The sequence below is a fragment of the Macrosteles quadrilineatus genome, unplaced genomic scaffold (assembly GCF_028750875.1).
Source record: "Macrosteles quadrilineatus isolate MER2022 unplaced genomic scaffold, UCM_ALF_1.0 Scaffold_1__1_contigs__length_201487025, whole genome shotgun sequence".
NCBI classification, from domain to species: Eukaryota; Metazoa; Arthropoda; class Insecta; order Hemiptera; family Cicadellidae; genus Macrosteles; species Macrosteles quadrilineatus.
The window spans coordinates 187,312,925-187,338,625 of record NW_026542594.1 but is presented as its reverse complement, the minus strand read 5'-3'; the positions used below and the strand labels follow the sequence as shown (position 1 = coordinate 187,338,625).

The 25,701-nt window shown below is 36.5% G+C and overlaps 3 protein-coding genes across 3 annotated transcripts in view; all 3 read left to right on the top strand.

Moving 5' to 3' along the window:
* The window catches only part of LOC128992078 (uncharacterized), a 53,157-nt gene that overhangs the window by 2,967 nt on the left and 24,489 nt on the right, over positions 1 to 25,701 (top strand). The window lies entirely within an intron of this gene.
* Positions 3,946 to 6,000, top strand: LOC128992073 (dynamin-1-like protein). The gene has a single exon (XM_054415469.1). The coding sequence runs from the start codon at positions 4,011 to 4,013 to the stop codon at positions 5,958 to 5,960; it is 1,950 nt and encodes a 649-aa protein (XP_054271444.1). The 5' UTR covers positions 3,946 to 4,010; the 3' UTR covers positions 5,961 to 6,000.
* LOC128992064 (dynamin-1-like protein) lies at positions 9,756 to 11,844 on the top strand. Its single transcript, XM_054415456.1, has one exon. It carries the CDS (start codon positions 9,756 to 9,758, stop codon positions 11,724 to 11,726), a length of 1,971 nt encoding a protein of 656 aa, XP_054271431.1. The 3' UTR covers positions 11,727 to 11,844.

Genomic DNA, 25,701 nt, shown 5'->3' with positions numbered 1-25,701 from the left:
CCTATGGTTGTACTGCATCTAGGCTTTGACTATTCAATGATCTAGGTTATATTTCCAAAGCAAAACAGAGCAATATTCCGGCCAACAATACCGATTCTTAGGTCTGAGGAGAAAATTACAGCATTAATGGTGCTTTGAAGGGTATTGCATTTTTCTAAAATCTAATGCAAACTGAAATTAATATTTTTTCGTAAATTTTAAAGGTAAATTCATTGTTGATTTGATATTCATCACACCGTATTATATATTTTTATTAGTTAATAACTTTTGTTTTGTGAAGTGAGGGTGGTAACAATGTCTACCACGCATGCCCCCCAAATCACTCTGATCAGATAGTACCGAGCCCGAGCCAGCATAGTGGCAGTGCAGTGGCAATACGATGCGTACCGCTAGGGCAGGGCGCTCGTCAACGTCAACATCCCTACAGCCTACTCCCGTATAACCGGTGTTCGCTACCAATTTTGTAACGAAATTGATGCGTAGTTCCGAAAAATAGTTTAAAATTCCTAACAATTATTTCTTCTTATGAACCTCAGAATCATAACGCTTAAACAGGCAGTTTTTTTTTATCAACTAAGACTATTTATTTTCATTTTTAGATATAAAAAAATCCTCTCGGTCGTGCGCCCTCTGGGACCTTGCGCCCATAGGCCCGGGCCTACCGGGCCTATTGGGAAATCCGGCCCTGAATGGAAACGGAGACTGTGTAAAGCCGATATCTACATAATAATGCGTTTTACTTCTGTCTTTGCATTCATATTTTTAACAGCGTGTTTTATGTAAAATGCGATGCTGTAAAACGTTTTTATGTTTTAAGTCGTATTGGGATTACAGGAAACTACCCTTGCTGACTACCCTATATACATTAGTCAACATTTCAATTCGAGTGGCCTCTAATTTGATAATTACGCACATTTTGATGCGTTTGTATTAGAAACTGTTTTTATTTTCCGCGTTGAGTAATTAGCAATGGTAATTACTTGGTAAAAATTGTTCTCACAATATTTTCTCACGCAACTACTACATCTTTCATATTTTATTCTTTGGTTTTATAATAACTTAGTTCAAGTAGTACACCTAACATGTATACTGGTACATATGGCATATAGTGGTTTTATTAAATTTGTTTTGGGTAGGATTTTTTATGATTTCACCTTTTGGTTGAACGCTATTTTAATGAGACAGACCAAACTGCAGTGCTTATTTATTTAAAACACAAATACTCTTTTATATACTATCACAAATATTGCAATGAGTGAAAAAGAAATCCCACAGTCATCAAGAATTTCTACAAAACCTTTTAACAGCGTCCATGTTTAACAATTTGTCTGTAGTTATCTGTATACTAATTATTTCTACATGTTAAATCGAACAATGGGAACTATCGGGAAATGTCTTCCAGATAACGGCAATCATTATGTGTTGAAGGTAGACAAGGTAAGACTCATATCCTTCATAACGTGTGGCGACAGTAACGGGAGCGCACTTATGTGTGATTACAACAATCGCAAACCAGTTTCAACGAACCTGTTACAAACTTACAGCGGAAATAACGGGTCTTGGCGGAACAGGAACTGCAACTAGGTCTTTGATAACGAAGATATGCGCAAATATAAGTGTTTTGCCTGTAATGCCGGGCGAACACGTAGCTGCTACATATAGTCAATGAATGGTATTGTGGTACTCGAGAAAATGTCAGTAGCTTTTAGATGGTTTGGTTCTGGATCAAGTTTTGTGTTTTTCATAAAGAATAATTGATTGATAGTGTGAATACGACACACCAAACCATCTAACTTGACAATGGAAATCAAAACTCTTAAGCGCGGTATGGATCATATTAATAGTCAAAGGTATTACTTAAATTAAGCTGTCAAAAACGTCCAAATAGGATAGTAGTCAGACCAGTTACGTCATTTGTATATGCTTACGAGTCATACCGTTTCTGTTGGTGAACATATCCGTGGTAAACATAATCTATATCCTAGGCAAATTGAACGTGTTCCTAAACATTGGGGGAAAGCTAGAAATATTTTAGTTTAATCTGCTTAGGAGATCATAATTAAGTCAAAAATGTTAATTTCAGTAATTTTATTATTCTCCTTGTCATCATATTCTTGATGATTACAGCATGTTCCGCCAGGTGGGTAAATATTACTGAACATTGACGACCTGACGACATGATTAGTTGTAGCAGAACGACTGAACCGATTTTAATTATTTTAACGTCATTTGACTCGGAATTTAATGTTCTTTAGAAAATTACCCTAACACTTTTTGTGGGATCCACTGTTTGTTAGTAATAAGCGAAAAACTAAAAGATGAGCAAAATCGGCCTAGTTTTTGCCTCCCATACACTTGGCTCACTTCAGAATCTTTCGCAAACTCATTTTTAACTTATTTAGGAACAGATTAAACTCCACATCAGATTAAAACGATTTCCAGCTTTCCCCAAATTTTTAGGAGCTACAGCTCTTTTTGGGCTATTATGCATATTCGGCACGTGTAGCATGATACTTCGACAGCAGTGCAGACGACTTCCACTTCCATACGAGGAGTGGTCCATGTGTGGAGATGTGAAATCCACGATCTCGCAAGCTTTCCTCGGACCTTGACTACTTTCTTCAGTCGCCCCATATCACCAGTCATCTCGGACAGAAACTATGACGGTCAGTGTCCTCCGTGCGGACTCTTGTTTTCACTTTCAGTAAACTGTTGGTGTCAAAAGGTCTGGGTGATAAAAGATCAGGGTTGAGTATTTTATTTTCTGCTATTCGTTTATTTTACAAGCATTTGTTCAGCACACGCAAGGAACTGTGGTTTTTGGATGAAGCGCACTTTTGGGATGGGGGTACAGCTATGAGGTGTAGCCTATAGGTAAAATACCTGAATTTGAGAGGAAAGTGAGTGTGGTTTACCAAGCTGCTGTATGAAGCTTTTATAAATGACTAAGATAATCCGGTTCTTTAACCAGGGCCATTTATTAATTGTCCAAAATAACCAGTATCAGGGTAGTTGGAGCATTTTTGAGGCATCAAAAAGATAATATTTTTTTTCAGGATTGAACTGACAGCAGAAACGGTCCTAAATTCTTTCACCAGAACAGTAAAATCTACACATTTTTTACTGTGAATTTCGCAAAATCCATTAATGATTTGCAATTTTGCTAGATACAGGCTCAGCGTCACAAATTTCCGACAAATATACAAGTTTATAAGACCGTTGGACCGTTCTAGGTACAAACATAGATAAAACATAACATACCCACTTAGTAGTTTTCTTAGACTTATGAAACAGGTGAAGCCAATTTTTATTGTTAGTTCTATCCGGTGCACTGTAGAGGTCGTGTTTTGTTTACAATTTGTTTCTTGTTATTTTAGACATTTAAAACCTCGTTTAACCAAATAAAACGATCTAATAAAAAAAATAACTCGATCGTCTCCTAGTTGTATAACAAAGCATTAATACACAAATCGTGAAATTAATGATAGAAACAACATTTTGTCGACACTAGCGATTAGTGTCACCGGACATGAACTAGACACGAAAAACGAGATTCAAAATTTACTATGGGTTGGGAAGTAACAAATTACATGTAAAATACACCGAATCTTATTAAAATATTGACATTCTTGGAATTATCCAAAACGGAAAATGGTTTATTGCACTATACAAAAGTGCTATAGTTAATTTACGACACAAATTATTAATAACGTTTGTGATATAACGTTAGTGATATATAACCTTATCTCTATTCAATGAATTGTACCAACATAGTAAGCATTGATTATGCGATTATACTTGCAATATATATTTATTATGCCTTTCTTCTAATCCTGTCTCTAACTAACTACAAAGAATTTATATTAACAAAACTTAGTAAACAGAAACGAAGAACACATGACACCTTATTGTTGAGTAAAACAAAATTATACTGTTTACAATCTTGTTCTGCGTTTGTAAGTAAACGGTTGGGACATTTTTAACACTTAAAATAGATTTAAGTAGTCATAATGGACGAACTAGTGGAGATCGTGAACCAGCTACAGGACGTGTTTCTGGTCAGTGGTCAAGTCGTCGACCTGCCGCAGGTGGTCGTGGTAGGCTCTCAGAGTGCAGGGAAGAGCTCCGTCCTGGAACATCTAGTGGGAAAGTCCTTCCTACCCAGAGGAGTCGGGGTCGTCACTAGATGTCCTCTTGTCCTGCAGCTTGTACACTCGTCCAATGATGTCGTTGAGGAGTATGCCATCTTCCAACACGACCAGACAAAAGTCTTCACAGACTTCGACCTGATTTCTAAAGAAATACAAGAGCAGACCGTCAAGCTCGCCGGTAGTAATAAAGGGATTTGTCATGTTCCAATCACACTAAAAGTTTACTCAAATTCCTACTTAAATCTCACATTGGTTGATCTTCCCGGGTTGACGAAAATACCTGTCGGTGACCAGCCAGAAGATATTGAAAAACAAACCAGGGACATGGTGCTTGAATACATTAGAAACCCAAATAGTATCATCCTAGCAGTGACTCCAGCAAATGCGGACCTGACGACGAGCGAGAGTCTAGCGTTGGCTCGCGATGTGGATCCTGAAGGTGAGAGGACTCTGGCGGTCATCACCAAGCTAGACCTCATGGACGAAGGCACAGACGCGTGGGACATCCTGTCTGGGAAGATCATACCGGTCAAACTGGGCATAATCGGCGTCGTCAACCGATCACAACGAGACATAATGGAGAACAAACCCATGAAAAAGGCGTTGAAAGAAGAAGCAGATTTTTTCAACAATCAGTACAAATCGATTGCACGTACCCAGGGTATCCCCTACTTGACGAAGACTGTTCAGAAAATCTTAACCGAACACATAAAAAGTTGTTTACCGAAACTAAAAGATAACGTCAAAGAAAAGTTGTCAAAGAAACAAGAAGAACTCAGAGCTTTGGGGGATGTGAGTTTAGACAAGCCTTCGTTGTTGATTGACATCATGTCGAAATTTTCAAAAACGTATTGTTCCATCATCAAAGGTGACACGGAGAACATTCAGACCACTGAGCTGTCTGGAGGGGCAAGAATCAATTACGTGTTTCAAGAGAGTCTCGCCAAAGCCCTGCAGACGATAGACGCACTATCTGGGTTGTCTAAAGAAGCCATCTTGACCGCTACCCAGAATGCATCAGGTGCGAGTCCCGGGTTGTTTGTTCCTGAGGTGGCGTTCGAGCTGTTAGTCAAGCGACAGATCCAACGTTTTCGCCCACCTTGTCTTAGATGTGTCGACCTTGTCAATGAAGAGCTTAGTAGAATCGTCCAGACTTGCGCCTATGATCCTTTGATCGGACTCGAGAGATACCCAACACTGCAGAGAGAAGTCATCCGTGTCGTCGCTGAACTTCTTCGCAGCCGACTTCCCATCGCTAATCAAATGGTAGACAGCTTCATAGACGTCCAGTTAGCCTACATTAACACAAGACATCCGCACTTTTTCACTAACCGTGTGAGTGTGAAAGTGTCAACAGATTTTGAAGACGAGAACTGCATCGCACGCAAACCCACGGTAAAACTCTCGGCGCACAGTTTTACAGAAACCTCGGAAAGTTGTGAGAAAAAAGAAGAAATCTCGAAAGAAAATCGGGATTATGAACTAATTCAAAAATTGATTAAAAGCTATTTTTCTATCGTCCAGGTCACTGTTCAAGACACAGTTCCGAAGATCATCATGCATTCAATTGTCAACTTTGTGGTCGAGCGTCTCCACAGCGAGTTGATATATCGACTGTACAGCAACACTGACAGCCTGATGAAGGAATCGCAGGATTTCGTGGAGAAGCGCCAGGATCTAGAAACCGTCGTTGCCCAGCTAGAGAAGGCCTATGGGATTTTGACCTCTATCAAACCGAGCACAAAATCGTCCGTATTCGATTGCAGTGTTGTGACAAAACCAGAAAGCACAAAATGTGCTCTCATTTGAAAATGAACATTTGTTTACTTTCAGTGTTATAGCTTGAGTGTTGAGCAGTATGTTTTATCTATGGTTGAGCTTAGTTTCTTTTCAGTTAGGTTCTTTGTTAATTTCAATGTTGTATAAACAATAAGTACAGGTGATTTTTAAATAAATAATAAACAGATTTTTAAAATTACTCGACTGTTATTAATTTGTGCAATTGATATGTTATAATCTATATATACTTATTTAATACGCAAGCAGGATTTTTGTGACAATTACTCCTCCGAAACTACTGAACCGATTGACCTGTTTTTGGTGTCATTGGAAAGAGCGTAACGTGAAGTTGTGCAGGAAACTTTCTTTTTAGGTAAATAATTAGAGAGTGAGGCCCTGGGGCCCTTTAAAGTTTCGTATTTCTCCATAAGATTAACATGGGAAACAAACATTGTTTTGAAACTCCAGCTGTTGTCAGAAATTAAATATTACATTTGCTTTGACATTTAAATGTAAACAACCAGAACTGTCAAATGCCTGAAGAAGAACACATGTTGTTAATTGTAAACAGTTAATGTGTAAATTATCTATGTTGTATTAAAAATGTGTATAGTTTTGGATGTTGGTTTGTGTTTAATGATATTTATGGAATTTTTATTTTAAGGATTTGGCATATGAGTATGCCTATGATAACTCGATTTCAGAGTTCTGCCAGTTTTTGCCTTACTCTGTTCTGTAGAGTTTAAAGTAGCCTACACCCTACACCTACAAATTGGCTAAATAACTTAGGTATGGTACATTATAAAAGCTGACAGCCTTTTTACGTTGACTTAAATTGTAAGCTTACCTTTTCCCGTCCATGGACAGCTTGATAGTTAAACATTAACCCTTTAAACTGGAATAGGACTGTTATGTAAATTGTGAGTATTTTTATCAGTTAATAATCTTTAAGTTGACTTTTAAAATCATCGGAAATTATGACTGTAATTAGTTTTTAAACAAGTAATTTGTTTATTTGTAGACCCTCAACTCCTGTACTTATTTGAAATTGCTCGATTTCGAGCAACATGTACACTAGTATAATTAATTTAGCGAAACCCGTCATGGCTTTGCTCACGAAATCTAAGTTAAAAAAACAAAATATTTTATCTGTTACAAAATGATTAATTATAAAATAACTCCGCCACAGCAAACCTGCAAACTAAGCTATTTTCTATTAGCCTGAATTGATTTTCAATAAAATCTATTTCAATAAATTCAGTTCAGACAAAGAATTTTTGAATTTGTTATCGATTGGTCAAATATGATTTCAGAAGGTATTACAAAGCATGAGGGAGAGTTGTTTTGAGTTTAAACAGAAGTCCAACATGCCACACTTTGCCAACAACCTGTTAGCCTAGTTTTCGTCCAAAAGTGCTGCAAAACAGTATTTTTTTTAATTTGTAATATGCACTAATTTGTGAGTTTGTTGAATGGTAGAATGGTGTTTGTGAAGCCGAACTGATGATCGGGTATTAAATTTAATTCATCTACAGTGAAGGTAGATAAAACCTTTTGAGTATTACCTTTTAAAACAATTTTGTTACTTTAGAAAGCAAGCTTATTGGTCTGTAAGAAGATGCGTCAATAGGTGGTTTGCCTGGTTTCGGGGTAACTAATATTTTGTGCAATTTTCAGTTGAACGAGAAAATATTGCAATCGTAACACTTCATTAAAATAATTTTCTACAACAGAAGACCTTTTTGGGGCAGTTCTCTCAATTTTACCAATGATGAGAACGAATCAAGAACTTTTCATGGGCCTAATTTTTTTTTAAACTATTCTTGAAACCTCTGAAGAAGTGCAAGAGTTGATAAGTACAGTACTTTAATACTTTAATACTTTTCGATGAAATGGCAACCATACAAAGTAGAGATAGGTAGCTGATTCGGTGTATCCAAAAAATCGTGAATTTCACCTTCGTCTTTTGGTGGATTCGGAAGAATATGCTCGAATACATCAGAAAAGTAATCTGCAAAAATCTTGCGTTATATACAGGATGTTTAGGCCAGGACCCATCAAGTTTCAGAATTGGAGGTACAGTAGATGTTAAACTGAACGTTTGTAATATTTAGTAGCCTTCCAATGTATTCGGGTGGGGTTAGATTTTTTGTAAATCGTCAAACCATATATTTTTCAGTTCTACTAAACAGCATTAAATTCTGAGCTGCATGATTTAGTGCCTGTATTGTTATTCTACAACGACGGATTTTTTCCCTTTTAAGCATACACTACTACTGTAAATCATGATTATATGAAGTGGTCTGAAGAGAGATCGAGTGTAGATTCAATATCCGTGTAGTTCAATGGCAATAATGTCCAAAGGTCCGGTGTTTCGTTCAGTTGGCCAGTAGGTTGGAAAACCTAAAGAGACATAATGTAAATCAATTTCTGTTATAGCTCTGTAAATAGTTCTCCTCTTGGAGTTACTAAGTATCTATTTTATTATTTAAGAGATGCAATCAAATTTTAGGTAAACGGTTTAAGGCCAATGACCAAATAATAGGCCTAATATAGGCAAATGACAAATCAAAATTAAGCTTAATGCTTGTAGTTTTGCCTAAAAGTATTGGGATGAACGAGTTCCCAAAGGGCTCAGCCCCACAGACCAATTTCCAAATAGGCCCTACATGATTTAAAGTTTACACTATGTTACTTGGAAGGATTTTTGATGATGCTTGATTTACATTGTGAAAATGTGTGTATGTTTCTTTAGTAAGAGGGTTATTAGTTAATGAAAGGTAGTAAAAGTGTTATGGAATTTTTCTTATAGTTTCATTAAAGCGTATATAATAAGCTATACAGGATTCAGTTTCTTCTGAGCCCAAGGACCAAGGTTCAGGAATTGGCTTTTTTACTGTACCTATCAAATATATCACGTAATTTATTTTATGCTACGGTATATTGTTAGATTTTTGGAACTATTGTCTTCAAATATAAGTGGGTGTTTAGAAGTTAGTAGATCTATACTTTTGAATAAGTTTATTAAAAAAAAATAAAGCAGGGCCTACTACATATTTTTAAACACGCATCAGCGCTATGTACTGTACTTGGTTGCCTAGAGAATTTGAACCCCCTTATCTGAATTTAAGGAAAATAATTTTATTAGACTAATCAGAAATATAAGTGGGTTTTTGTTTCTAAAGTAAATGTAGTGTAAAGTGATGTACGTAAACTATCGTACAGAGGATCTAAAGAACAGCATTCTCTCTTTCGTGTACTCCCATTGCGAAGCAGGGGTATAGAAGATTTTTATTAAACGTAAAAAAATCTAATCCATTAATTTAATACTTACTATGAAAGGATTCGCAGTGTTGTATTTCGTAGGAAATAAATCATGATCATACCATAGGTATTCAAAACTCGATGTTACAAAGCATCTTTGAAAATAAGTGAAACAGATTTTACTGTCTAGGTAAATTATAAAACTCAATTACGATTCTAATTTAACTTGAAGGAAATAAAAGAATTTATTATTTGCATTGTGCTAAATCAAATCGACCTAAAGATGTCACGAGTTTTAAATGTCGTAAGGTCCGTAAACATCTAACAATAGTAACAATAACCCATAAAACTGGAAGCTTTTATGACCTGTGAAATTAAACCATTGTAGTAGTGATTGTATTGATATGCACGTCTTGGATAAAACAGAAACTACGAACACATGGCACCTTATTGTTGAGTATAACACTATATCTGTTAAGATCACGGTTCTGTGTTTGTAAGAGATAGGCCTAGCTTGTAGCTTTTTTTATTTTATATTAAAACTAATTTGAAGTAGTCAGAATGAACGAACTAGTGGAGATCGTGAACCAGCTACAGGACGTGTTTCTGGTCAGTGGTCAAGTCGTCGACCTGCCGCAGGTGGTCGTGGTAGGCTCTCAGAGTGCAGGGAAGAGCTCCGTCCTGGAACATCTAGTGGGAAAGTCCTTCCTACCCAGAGGTGTCGGTGTAGTGACTAGATGTCCTCTTGTCCTGCAGCTTGTCCACTCGTCCAATGATGTCGTTGAGGAATACGCCATCTTCCAACACGACCAGACGAAAGTCTTCACAGACTTCGACCTGATTTCTAAAGAAATACAAGAGCAGACTGTGAAGCTCGCCGGTAGCAATAAAGGGATCTGTCATGTTCCAATCACACTAAAAGTTTACTCAAACTCCTATTTAAATCTCACATTGGTAGATCTTCCCGGGTTGACGAAAATACCTGTCGGTGACCAACCAGAAGATATTGAAAAACAAACCAGGGACATGGTGCTTGAATACATTAGGAACCCAAATAGTATCATCCTAGCAGTGACTCCAGCAAATGCGGACCTGACGACGAGCGAGAGTCTAGCGTTGGCTCGTGACGTGGATCCTGAAGGTGAGAGGACTCTGGCGGTCATCACCAAGCTCGACCTCATGGACTTAGGCACAGACGCATGGGACATCCTGTCTGGGAAGATCATACCGGTCAAACTGGGCATAATCGGCGTCGTCAACCGATCACAACGAGACATAATGGAGAACAAATCTATGAAAAAGGCGTTGAAAGAAGAAGCAGATTTTTTCCACAAACATTACAAATCGATTGCACGCACACAAGGAATACCGTACTTAACGAAGTCTGTTCAGAAAATATTAACTGAACACATAAAAAGTTGTTTGCCAAATCTAAAAGAGAACGTCAAAGAAAAGTTGTCAAAGAAACAAGAAGAACTCAGAGCTTTGGGGGATGTGAGTTTGGACAAGCCTTCGTTGTTGATTGACATCATGTCGAAATTTTCAAAAACGTATTGTTCCATCATCAAAGGTGACACGGAGAACATTCAGACCACTGAGCTGTCTGGAGGGGCAAGAATCAATTACGTGTTTCAAGAGAGTCTCGCCAAAGCGCTGCGGACGATAGACGCACTATCTGGGTTGTCTAAAGGAGCCATCTTGACCGCTACCCAGAATGCATCAGGTGCGAGTCCCGGGTTGTTTGTTCCTGAGGTGGCGTTCGAGCTTTTAGTCAAGCGACAGATCCAACGTTTTCGCCCACCTTGTCTTAGATGTGTCGACCTTGTCAATGAAGAGCTCAGTAGAATCGTGCAGACTTGCGCATATGATCCCTTGATCGGACTCGAGAGATACCCAACACTGCAAAAAGAAGTCATCCGTGTCGTCACCGAACTTCTCCGCAGCCGACTTCCCATCGCTAATAAAATGGTAGACAGCTTCATAGACGTCCAGTTGGCCTACATAAACACAAGACATCCGCACTTTATCACTAACCGTGTGAGTGAAAAAGAGTCAATACTTTTTGAAGAAGAGAACTGCATCGCACGCAAACCCACGGTGAAACTCTCGGAGAAAAGTCTTACAGAAACCTCGGAAAGTAGTAAGAAAAGAGAAGAAATCTCGAAAGAAAATCGGGATTATCGACTAATCCAAAAACTTATTAAAAGTTATTTTTCTATCGTGCAGATGACCGTGCAAGACACAGTTCCGAAGATCATCATTTATTCAATTGTCAACTTTGTGGTCGAGCGTCTCCACAGCGAGTTGATTACTCGGTTGTACAACGGCAGCACTGACATCCTGATGATGGAGTCGGAGGACTTCGTGGAGAAGCGCAAGGAACTTCTAACCATCGTTGCTCAGCTGGAGAAGGCCTATGGGATTTTGACCTCTATCAAACCGAGCACAAAATCGCACACATTCAATTTCAGTGTTGTTACAGAAGCAGAGAGCTCAGATGAATGTGATTCCTGTTCAGAAGACATCAATTAGTGATCAACATTTGTTTATCCTTGTTATAGCTTGAGTGTTGAGTGTTGTTACTTTGTAGTTCGGGGGTTTTTGTTGATTTTACTGCTGTAAATAATAGGTACAGGTGATTGTTACATAATAAATTAATGGTACATGTGATTGTAACATAACCAATCATTTTAAACCCCTTGGTTCTTACTTTCGTCATGAAGTGGTAATTGTAAACTTTATAATGGCTTTCAGATATAAAAAATTTAAAAACGTGTTTATTTTGATTCAAGACACACTAATAATATAGTGTTTATATGTGCAATAATTTAGTCAATCTGTGAAAATTATTTGATACATAATACATAGTGTATACATAACAAGTTATGATATAAAAACCATATTAAAATCGTATAGTTGGGATGAATGTCAAGGCTCTTGGGAGTAAGATAGGTAACTGGTATGGATTGGCCTTTTAAACCAAGTTTATTTTGGAAGATTATTGTTTTCAGTGAAAAGCTGTTTTAGTAAGCATTTTTTTTTTATTGTGCCTATAATAACATTACATGGAGCCCCCTAATCGTTCCTCCAGTATATTAGGCCTATTTCATAGATTTTTAAAGAGATTTTATTCAAATTGACTTATTGCCAAATGTGAGATCCAAACATAAAAACCTACATACTTAGCTGTGTTTGGATAGCACTGAAAACTCGTGTCTGTATCACCAATCATTACATCGCAAAAAACCGTTTTAAATTATAATTTTGGTTTCTGAAGTATACATTTATAAGTGGTTATGGTATACGTAATATATAACAAGTCTAAACTGTCAACCAATAGCAAAGCGAGCTGACCTTGTTGGAAGCGTGCCACATGGCTCACGCACGCACCGCCACGAGCACTCCCGCCAAAACAATCCGCACAGAGCGTAATGTAATGTGATATCTCGATTGTACGGACATTTGGCATAGAGCGTTACTGCTAACACACATCAATTGGCACAAATTGTACACTTTGTGCCATATGTCTTGGAAACAGCAAAGAATTGGTAATTCGTTTTATGGATGTTTCCATTTATGGTTGTTGGCTGAAACGGAAAAATGCATGGCTAATAATATTTTACAATGTTTCTTCGCAAAAGAAATTGTATGGAGTTTAGGCAAGACAGCGGTCATAAAGGTCTTTTTCTAAAGGCAAATTTCTAAAGTCGACCCTTATGAATTAGTGATGGAAATTAGGGGAGGGCTGAGCAGACGGCCTCACTTAAAGGTATGTAATATTGATAGTAATATTGACTGTACTATTGATAAAAAAAGCTGTAATGTTTGTTCATGACAAACTATATGCCTTCCAGATGGTTTCCTCTCCTATTTGTAATGGTCACTCGCCGCCACTCTTTATGTCATTACTAATAATCCAATCGGTTCATAATCGGAAATTTAAGAATAGGAATAGCCCCCACTTCAGAACCGATAACGCTATGTATCATGGACATAAACAATTTACGTTATTGCCCCAGACAAATAAAATGCATTACTAAAATGAAAATATAATTTGACAGCCAAAATGTAAAACCGTACGATTATCGTTTTGCATTCGGGCCAGTGTCGTCATTTGTTTGAGTTTATGATCCATACCCCTAACTGTTCTAATATCCGTAAAGAAAAGGGTTATGTTATTTGGATCAATCATAATACAAAAAAGCACGAATACGACTCCGATCATTCAATGTTGTAGACAATTCTGGGGGTCCAGAGTAGTCGCACCTAGAACCACAGAGGTGTCTGTTCAGACTTTTCGTGTGGAACACCGAAGTGCTTTTGCATGACAATGCGGCATTTTGTACGTCAGAAGGCCGGCCAAATACGGCTTTGCATATAAGGCAGGCGCGGTAACTTACGTAATGTGCCGGGCCCACTCGTGCCTGCCTACTACGTTACAGACCAGTCCGCCTACCGTGGACGATGACTGGTGTTTACAAACAACCGGCGACTCCTTCCGATTCTCGTGAATTGGAAATTGTGACGTGTTTAATGAGTAATTGAGCTTATTTAAGAATGTGTAATTTGAACACAGCTAGCCAAGGCTGAGCTGTACGGCGTATTATACAACTATAACATTGAATATTGCGTTGAGGATTTTTTGAAATGTTAAAAAATTGTGTTCTTGTTTCGAAGTTTGGAGAGCTACACTGGTCTTAGTCACAAAGCTACACAGATCATCTCACTCCATCATGCACTCACCCTTCATTTATTCTGCTTAAAATACGCTTCAGAATAATGCATCGCTTTACAGCGTGTAGTCCTATTCCGCACGAGTTTTATTTCGCCCGTAACCTAATTAGTCCTAGTTCGCCCACGGTCCCAGATTCACCCTTATAATCATCAGCTCTACCTGCGTCAGGAGTCCTATTCCATCCACGGAGGACCCCACCCACCCCCAACTATGTAAAAGCCCTCCCCTACCCATCACCCGGTTATCCACCTTCGACTACACGGTTATTTAAGCTTAAAATATTTGTTTGACAAATCAAGCGAATTTCCTTTATAGTATTAATGTAAAGTTTTAACACAAAGATATCTGTAAAATATTTATAAAATTTACTGTCCATGTACTGTTAAGTTACTGTATGTTTGTCTCCCTATCCAAAATGTGCAAATAAGCAATTTAATTACCTATTTAAAATATTGCGCTTAACGTCAAAAAGAAACATATGATAACACTGCAATCCAAGACATGGCCAAACAAAGGCCACTATTTATAGTTAGCTGCTTCTAGTGTTAAATAGGTACCCAACTGCACACCTTTGAGTTTTCTTTATTATACAATGTAAATATATTTCGCCTATTGGGTTTGATGATGATTGGAGTGTCGAATCGAACTCAATCACCATCAATCACCATTTGACTTCTTTTGTGTATATTTATCGTCTGGCGAGATAATAATAAGAGCACAAATATATGTTTTAAGTGTTATTAGACGTATTATTTTTTACTTTTCGTATACAATGTATAATACTGTAGTTGTTTACGCAAGGAATACGTTAAGATAGTGTCGTTTGCTCCATTTACGCGAGTTGCATACACTACTTTACCTACGACAATATCTTAATTACATATATCACTATGCATAACTCCTAAGAGAGGTTATGGACTGACAGTGATGCAACGAGCCAATCTTTCCAATTCTAAGAACTGCACTGAAATGGCTAGCTTAAAAACAGTCGTAGGTATTAGTTTATAGTACAACACATCTGGTTATTCATGACCAGATACAATATGATTAAAACATGACGTTAATTATTCCCGGTATGACGGTATATTATATATACCGTATAATTAACGTTACGACAAAATATTGTCGTAGGTAAAGTAGTGGGTCACCCCATGGTGGGTTGCAACTCGCGTAAATGGAGTAAACGACACTATCTTAACGTATTCCTTGCGTAAACAACTACAGTATTATACATTGTATACGAAAAGTAAAAAAATAATACGTCTAATAACACTTAAAAACATATATTTGTGCTCTTATACTGTTATCTCGCCAGACGATAAATATACACAAAAGAAGTCAAATGGTGGTTGATGGTGATTGAGTTCGATTCGACACTCCAATCATCATCAAACCCAATAGGCGAAATATATTTACATTGTATAATAAAGAAAACTCAAAGGTGTGCAGTTGGGTACCTATTTAACACTAGAAGCAGCTAACTATAAATAGTGGCCTTTGTTTGGCCATGTCTTGGATTGCAGTGTTATCATATGTTTCTTTTTGACGTTAAGCGCAATATTTTAAATAGGTAATTAAATTGCTTATTTGCACATTTTGGATAGGGAGACAAACATACAGTAACTTAACAGTACATGGACAGTAAATTTTATAAATTTTATAAATATTTTACAGATATCTTTGTGTTAAAACTTTACATTAATACTATAAAGGAAATTCGCTTGATTTGTCAAACAAATATTTTAAGCTTAAATAACCGTGTAGTCGAAGGTGGATAACCGGGTGATGGGTGGGGGAGGGCTTTTACATAGTTGGGGGTGGGTGGGGTCCTCCGTGGATGGAATAGGACTCCTGACGCAGGTAGAGCTGATGATTATAAGGGTGAATCTGGGACCGTGGGCGAACTAGGACTAATTAGGTTACGGGCGAAATAAAACTCGGGCGGAATAGGACATAACCGCTTTAAAAAATTGAATAATTAACGTTTAGCCCTCGATACACTTTTGTAGACAGTCCATTCACTGACCATAGTACGTAGTTTCACTCACAATTAATTCTATCTATACGTTCTTCATAAGGTAACCAGGATACAAGAACACGGACGGAAACGGAAGTGCGAGTCGATCACAGACACAGCCCCGTTAATTGCACCGTTACAACGAACGGGACAAGACTATATCAAGTGTCTCTGGACATGTGGACACATAGCTTCGGGGTCTGTAGTCTACCAGACAGAAATAAATACACCTTACCGGTGACACAGATAACGTAGAGTTTCTATGTCAATTATAGCTAAAATGAGCGATAAACCTACAGAATGTACCTATGTGTAGGGAAATTATCGCTCTAAGGCTCACTCAGTACCTCTTCTCTGACATTCAAGTGTTTAACCGCATTTGAAACGTTTATTGCAACTACCTCTGCTCGAATGCATCTGAACCTTAAAGTCTTTTCAATCAATCGTAACTGGGCCCAGCTGACGTCATAGGGAATTTTATGAGTGATCCTGGCTGACAGAGATGGTGGCAAGAAAAGCTGTATTCTCATTGATTCAACATCAATCTTTGCTTTCAAAAACTCCCATGGGCAGCACAATATAATCTCACCGACAAAATAGCTCAGTAAAAATTATCGTTCAATAACTACTGGCTGTAACATCAAATTAACCCAAACACTGGCTCTAAAGTATTTCGGTACGACAAGTACAATAGATTGTATAAATTGGCCGTATATTTGTTCGCCTCATGGAACATTAATCTCAAATGTATGTGGGACTGCAGCGTAGGTGTAGTAGGATGAGGGGGGGGGGTTTGTCGATGTTGAGTTATTAGAATTTTCCATTAACTTCTACCCTGAGACGTCAGGGGGTATCTTGAGTTAATGACATTCACAGACTTAAATGTGACGACTTGTATTAGATTCATGCGCAAAAATAAAACTTGTCTTGAATTTCTTTGAACACAAACGCCCTTAGAATTCCTCCGTGAAGGGGGAATATCATTTACCCATAGAAAAAGCTTTAACGTTTTCTAACAAAGTTTTTAACCATCCTATTGAGCAGGGCTTTACAAGATGAAATGTTAAGCAATTAAACTTTACCTGATTGCCTTTTTACGAATGAAAATCGAAACTAATACAATAGAGTCCAAATTAACCTCTTTCATGATGACATTGGGTTAAGAGACGATTAGGAACACCACTTATATCGTATAGCAGGTATTCTAAAACAATAATATTGAAGTGTTGCATTGAAAAATCTCTCTTATGGGGAAGACTTGAAAGGGACACTAACATATCATGTTGTCCTTATCTAAGCATAATAACCACAGTACGAAATCAGAAGTTCTGTATTTTAAAGGCGTCTAAGACTATATATAAAACACATTAATTTAATATATATATTCGTCTGATGTATGATAATGTAGTTTATGACAATTAATTATTATTGGCACTTCAACTGTTGTTTTTTATTTCATCCTTTCTTAACGTAATTAGGTAGATAATAGATAATAGAATATTGGATGATAGAATAACCCCATTTCTAGTATTAATTGTAGGTACGAGTGACATTCTTCTAATAGACGTAAATTTGTGAAATTTTGCCAACACTTTATTTCACATCTAAAATGTTTCAATTCCCCATTGAGAGTGTCTCTCCATTTAATATCTGATACGAGTCTAATGCTTGTTTTAGTATTATCAAAAGTCTATCCATGTTTCTTTTATTTGTAGCTCCGTAGATGCAGATACTAACATTTATTTGAATGACTTTAGACATTTGAGTATAGGCCACATTACATTTTCCATTTGGGGGATGGCGTAATACCTAATGACCTAGAAATATGTACAACATTATCGAGAAATAATTAACAAAAAATCGTTAAATTAAAGTCATTGATCGCAGTACAATGGAAGCTCCCGCGTCCGCCCCCTAGCGTTGAAGTCACTGACACTAAATCGATTTTCCCTCACTGACGCAATTGCAACCTAAATCAACTTGGGGTAGTTTACATTGGTTAACTAAAGATTCTGTGCTCGCTTGAAAGTCCAATTTGTTTATGTTGGTGTATTTCGTAGTAAAATGATAAATGACGCTTTTAATTGAATACTGAAGTAAAACATGCAAATAATGTGCTATGCATTATGGGTAAATTAAATCTGTTTTGCTGTAACAAACAGTATTTGTTAATATAAGTTAGATTAATATTTCCAAGAACATTTCAACGTTAGGTTGATGAAGAACGTAATTCAGGTGGCTTAATTACATAAACAATACATCGTACGTTTTAATAACCAAAGTAAATGACACAATTATAAAAATATAGATGTATCACGGCGATGACAAGATATATTCATAGTTTATACATGTATTGTTTGGGTATAAGTTTTAAGTTGTAGTAACCAGTCTTTAAAACGAAATACCCCCGCCGCAGCAAACCTGCAGCGAATTTCCATTTGCCTGATAGGATACACTAAAATGTCTCCTTAAAAATATCACATTTATTCCCTATTTAAATAACATTCGTTTAACGAGTACTTAAGGTTTGCTGCAACAGGGGGGAAATGTAATAGTTTAGTATGAAATTAATGCATTTTCCAAATTTGATCAAAATATGTTCAAAAACAAACTACAACAGTTTACTTATTCTCCATAAGAATGACATGGGAATTTTAAATTAGAATTTTAGATTTTTGGAATTTTCTCCGTAACCATTAGGCGCATATTAACGCTTCAATATACTGAATTATTTGTTTTTTTAAACTCTACAAAATGGTTTGGAAAGAAATTGCTAAATTTTAAGTTTTTAGGGTAAAAAAATGCGAAAAACCAATTTTTACCCCATAAAACCCCCCATAAACCCCTGTTCCCATAGTCCGATCATGCTGGTTCGCGAACTCGTTCGAATAAACGTAGGTTTACACGTTTGTACCAAATTTCATCAAAATCGGATGAATTTGAACGGATGGTGTTTTTGGTCTCTAGGGACCTCAAAACGAAAAAGTAAATCGGTCCCGGGTCCAGGTCTTACCATGAGTACTACGGTAATAGCTTATTCCCTATAGGGGAAATTCGCTAAAATGACCAAAAATATTTTTTTCTATTCTTTAAGGCTTAAACTTTAAAATTTTGGTAAATATCATAAACAAAAAAAATTTCTTCAACCTCTACAGTTACGTTCATAAGAGTAGACAGGAATACAATACTTGTATTATACATATTCAGTGATCGCGAAGCTCCCAAAGTAGGCTACGGCGTAACGTCTATCAATAGCAGCGATTCCGTCTCGACCGCAAACCAGAAACCAAAGCTACCAAAGCTACAAAGTTGCAAGTTCGCAGTTCCAGTGACGTAGTAGATGTTGGTACAATATGACGTCACACCAGTGGGTGTGGACGAGTGGGTACATCGGTCTCGTCATTCATGTTACTCATACATGTCCCATCTCACAATAAACTTGGACATTTTATTATCGGGTATCCTGAAAAATCATTGTGCTTTCAGCTGTTGTAGACCGAAACCTAGAGGTTAAAGGTTGTGTTTGACAACATTTTTTTAGTTTTTGATACTAGAAAGTTGTCTTTAAACAAGGCGAATTGATAATACGTGTGAGTATAAATGAATGTTGCATTAGGTGTGAGTGTTATTTTGAGTATGGGTTTGAATAGAAGTTTAATTACGAGTTTCAGAAAAATATAAGCATAAGCTGCAGTATGAGTGTCATCATGAGTGTAAGTTTCAGTGTGGAGTGCAGTATAATACTACGAGTATGAGCATGAAATCAGTACCTATACATGAATGGGTTTCAATATGAGGATGAGTGCAGTATACGCTTTGAGTTTCAGCATGATCATGAGTGCAGTATACAACTATGAGTATCAGTGTGAGCATGAGTGCAGTATACAGCTATGGGTTTCAGTATGATCATGAGTGCAGTATCTCACTATGAGTTCAGTTTGAGCATGAGTGCAGTATACAACAATGAGTATCAATATGAACATGAGTGCAGTATACAGCTATGAGTTCAGCATGAGCATGAGTGCAGTATATGACTATTAGGTGTAGTTATTCCCCGGAACTCCTTTCAATGATCTCATCACTGACGTCACCCCACACCGACTCTCCCACTGCCATGCAATGCAATCTACAATACAAGCCTTATTACTCGTACGATCTAACTACTACACTTGAATGTTTAAAGGTATCTGTGGGGTAAATCATTCAATTAGTAATACTCCACATAAATGCCTAGTAGTTGATTGACTGATAATAATTTTGGAATAACTACTATGGCATATCCTACGGAAATTATTCACCTCTTAAAATATATAGCTTAATTTCTTATGCAATTTCGTAAGGTCATTTGAAGCTTCGTTTTATTATACAGCATATTAGTCTACTTGAATGTCCTTAGGTGCTTATTTCTACATTTTCAATAGCCTTACAAGGATTATTTATTGTATTCATCGGTTTACTCAGTTTTCTACTGTTATAACTCATACTACAGCACAATAGTCCGTTTAATTTATATTTGTATTAATTCATACCACATGGGTCATATTTATTTTATAATAATAAATTATGAACGGAAACCCTTGTAGAATTCAAAAGCCCCTCACTTAATTGAGCAGACCGGTGTATCAATGATTTAACATCGTTACAATTTATAACCATATTTCGGTCAAATATAACATGGTTACAACACAACCTAATTGTACCAACATCGATGTCGGTTGACTCTATGTTGGTATTCAATATTCGTGATCGAGTTATCATTGGACAGGCAGAAGATGAATTGTTCGTACAAATTGGTAGTTTATACGATTCTATCCGATAACCTGTCTCTAGCGTTGGATATCCCATCAATTGAGTCACCTTGCCATTAATTGTGGAGGGCAAATTTGCTGCAAACATACATTTTTTATCAAGTGAACTATCGTAATCCTTGTTTGACATAAAGGCCACTTACTTAGAAAGGAATACTGCGAAAAGAGATTATTACTGAACAAATTATTTCCATTTTAATTTTATACAATTATGCCATTAAAGATACAATGACATTTTAAAACCACGTGATAATCGTAATATAACTGATTTTGAATGGACTTTAACTGTGTCATTAGAGATTAACCGCAATCCACCTTGATTAAGAAGTTCTTTATAGTATACAAAATTATTCTCATTTTGTATGCAAAACGTATTTCAAATCCCAGACGTAAAACTCCTAGGAGTAAACTGTTATGTTTACAAAGTATAAGACTTTTGCAGTTTAAATATTACGAAACTAAAGGTTCAATTTTTGAACTACATCTCAATTTAGGATGTAACTTAACACTTTATAGACCGACCCTATAGCGCTGCATAGGGCCGGGGTACTTTGAACAGTTTCTGCAAAGTTATAGCAACAATGCTATAACTTTTGAATAGCAGCCCTCACTAACATTTCTTGCAGTTGTTAATTTTTATTTATTTTTTTAGATAATTGTTTATTTAAACTGCAGATGTATCGTAAGTTCGTCTTTTTAGCAAGAAATAATAACTTCCAAAAAAATCGTAAGTAGGTCTCCTGTAATTACAACCATATATGGTACAACTTAATATAATATGTCGGCCAACTGGATTGTCGACCAAGTGTCATATGTCAAAGTGGATTTTGATTTTATTGAGTCGGTCAAATGGTGAGCACCCATTTTGCACAAAATTTAATCTCACAGACACACTGTAAGTAGAGGTAATTACGCACTACTGTGGGGGCCGGATCCGCTCCGGTAATTAGCAATTACAATGAGTAATTACAATTAGTTTTTTTTTTTATGTAATGAGTTTTTTTTTTTTGTAATGAGTTTTTTTTGTGTAATGCGTTTTTTTTTTCGTGCAATGAGTTTTTTTTTGTTTTTGTAATGAGTATTTACAATTAGTTTTTTTTTAAATGAGTATTTACAATTAGCTTTTTATCAGTAATGAGTAATTACAATTAGTTTTTTTTTTTTAATAAGTATTTACAATTAGTTTTTTTTTTATGAGTAATGAGTATTTACAATTAGTTTTTTTTTTTTATGAGTTATTAAAATTTTTATATATAATTAAAATTATTTTTTTCGATAATGTGTAATTAAAATTATTTTTTTTCGATAATGTGTAATTACCAATTAATACACATGTTGTAGGTGGCAGAGGGTACTCCTACCCCTTCCTTGATTTTTTAAGTGTAATTATTCTTTACATCTTGAGAAATCATCGTGATGTTGCTTCCCACACACTAATCCCAGGCGGGGGGTACTCATCCCCTCCAGTGTTGTGATCTTCTCACAAAGATAGAAAGGGAGCCTCGACAAGCTCTCCCTTCGCCACCCTCACCACATGTTTCAATATGATTTATGACGTCTAGACACGTGGGTGCGTTGGACTCAACAGAGAGGGCTCATCGCAGACACTATTACATCACTGTCTTAGCTAAGCTGAGACAGTATGGAATAGTTCTAATTATTAGTTTGTTTGTTTGTTTGTTTTTTTTTTATTTTTTATTTTTTATTAATTTACATTATTGAGGAACCAGGAAGTCAAGCATTTAATATATTATATCTAACTTAATCCTACTAATACTAAAGCTATTGGAGTCCTCGGCTTCTTATCTCCGCGTCCAGGTTTACATATCGCTGCAACGCTATCCTTACCGTGTCCTGCGTGTGAGTGTCGCAATATGTCCGTAATTCCCATTCAAAGGCCACATCAGTCATCGCAGACATCAACTGTGATATACTCATTGTCTTCATTAAGGATTGTTCCCATCGTACTTCAACCTCGATGCAGGCTTCGATTAGAGTCATCTCACCAATATCATTGATGACATTGTCTTCAGCCTCCGCCGAAATAGAAGCATCGATTAACTGTTCATCATTAATATCACTTCCAAAGGACATCGTGATGTTTGCTGGAGTGTAGGACGAGAAATGACGCCAAGATGAGAGATCTCCGCTCTCATCCCCTCCCCCTCATCCCCATCAACCCCCCTCTCATCCCCTTCCTTCCAAATAACAAATCCCAGCCCTATATTAAAACATCATTCTGCTTCCATTACTCGTGTAGTGCGGACGGACTAATCACCAACCCACTTCTACAGTCGATAGGTGCATAGCAGCATCGAGATTTTGGATTAACCTCTCAATCATAAAATGTAAGTACATATCATTATGTATACAGTACTATATATTTATTGTTATGTATTTCATATTTAAACAAATGTAAAAAAGAAGTGACTAGAATTACTCCAGGTAATTAAATTTACTAGGAAGAAAAAGAGATAAATATATAACTTAATATCACACTTGGATTAAAAAGTTTGGATTTAATTTATATATATATATATATATATATATATATATATATATATATATATATATATATATAATGGTAGTAATACTATAAAGTAACAATATTACGAAAATAAATCCAATCTATCGTGAACTTAATATCATACTTGGATTAATAAGTTTAGATTTTAATTAATATAAATAGTTGTAATAGTACTATAAATCAACAATATTACAAAAAGAAATTGACTAAACAGAAGTGCTCTGATCGTAGCAAATAGTGAACGTAGAAAACTAATAAGATCAATTAACTAAAATGTATGATATTAAAAATATTTTTCTTGCTTGAAAAAAATTAAAATATTTCATCAAAGGTGTTTAGTATGTATATTAAAAGTATTTGTTTCGGTTTTCAGATCATGAATAATAACACTGTACGACGTAGTTTCACTTGTGCCCTCTGCGACAAGGTATTCACGCGGAAGAACAATATGATGCGCCATACCAGAGTCACTCATGGCGGTACACCTGAAGCCTGCTCTATCTGCGGGACAACATTTAGGCGCAACGATGACTTAAAACGTCACATGCTAATCGTGCATCGCCAACAACCACAACAACCTGAGAATCCCGCATTTAGACAGAACAATGCTATTACTACCGCAAGTAATCGACTTGTACCATCCAGCGCTCCCGACTACATTCCGAGACCTGGACCATCGTCTGCCCCAGATTGTCCGATGATAGCTCAACCCGCTGTATCTCGCCTTATAGGTACGTTTTAAATGATATATTTACCAATCAACTATACAATTGTTTTAATTAAAGATAATTCGATTTATAACATTTAGTATCATGACAATAGAGTATAGAATTATCTTTGAACTCTATTGTTGAAGTACTAGTAGTAGTAAATTATAATTTATTCATTCATTTTATTTCAATACCAACAAATTTTACTATTTCACAGTCAAAATATGAGATATCTTTTTGTCACTTTCCTTGTACTAGGCCTACAAAAAAAAAAAAAACAATATAGTATATTTTTTGTCATTACACTCTTTTGTTTAAAGTAAAAATCAATTTTTCATTAAGAGTTAGTATACTATTCTCTTCTGTTTACTAGAAACTTCAGTGGGGCCGAGCCATGTTCGGTTGTAGTTAGTTAGGTTTAATCGTTAAAACAAAATCAAAATATTTATTATATAATTTACGAAAATTATTTTTATTGCAAACAATGGACATTCGATCGCTGAAATAACAACTCTGAAATTTAAAACTACTATATGCAATTAAATAAATTGAGATAAACTTTTATGATCTTGTTTAAGTTTACGTGCTAATCACACCGATTTTTTTCTGTTTTATATAGGATATACATGTGACGGTTGCGGGAAAACATTCACCAGGAAGAATAAGTTACACAAGCACACTCGTTTCAGCTGCAGGGGTAACGGATCTGAGATACCAATCAATCAGCCAGAGCCCTCACCCGCCCCACCATCCATCAACCTGTCATCACCTCAGTCGACTAGTGACGAGGATGATACTAATGACCAGGTCGAGATTCCTGACAATTTGGCTCCACAAGGGTTCGAGGAAATTGAGACGGCGTTCAAAGGTCGGCTTAAAACCTATTGTTTATCCGAGCCTGCCGAAAACACCGTCTCACTGCTGGAGTTCCTCAATGACATTCGAGATAAGGTAATCACACTCATGCGGACTATATTAAATCACACTCATGCCATTAAGTGTAATATATTTGTAGAATGTGAATTTGTAAATGTTCATGGTGATACATGCAGGCGAGCTTTCAAAACTAAAAATGTACCTTTTTTTCAATCGTCTCACATTGACGAATTAGTGCAAGAGTTTATTCAAAATGTATTACTAGAAAAGGAAACATGTGAAATGAAAGGATCTGGCTGGAGCTTTGTCAGGGTTTTAGACATGCAAATCCGTGTAAATGTCTATAGCCCACTCAAAGGTAGTTCTTTCATTCAACTGCCGCATGATATCGCCATTAAAAAAGCAACGGTTAATGTGCTAAACGATGCGGATGAACGTTGTTTTGAATATTCAATACTCTCCAAATATTTTGTTAATCGTCAATGTCAACTAACACCTAACATGTTCACAGCAGAAATTAGAGAAAGAGCAAATTTAAACTTTAATGACTTAATTTTCCCTGTAAGTCTTAACCAAATCCGCACGTTTGAGCGCAATAACCAAGGCGTTAGTGTTAATGTGTATGGTCTGGACAAGAAGAAAAAGAAACGTTTCACGGACCCGGACAAACACATTGTCTACCCTCTTCGTGTCGCAGATCGTGAATTAGCCAATCATTTTGACCTACTCCTTATAACAAATGACGTCACCACCCACTACGTTTGGATCAAGAGCTTTACGAGATTGGTTTCTTCCCAGCTGAGACCAGATAGACATCGCCTTTACATATGTAAG

Excerpts from the sequence above, each read along its gene's own strand:
- LOC128992073 (XM_054415469.1), top strand. The coding sequence starts at position 4,011 with ATGGACGAACTAGTGGAGATCGTGAACCAGCTACAGGACGTGTTTCTG.
- LOC128992064 (XM_054415456.1), top strand. The coding sequence starts at position 9,756 with ATGAACGAACTAGTGGAGATCGTGAACCAGCTACAGGACGTGTTTCTG.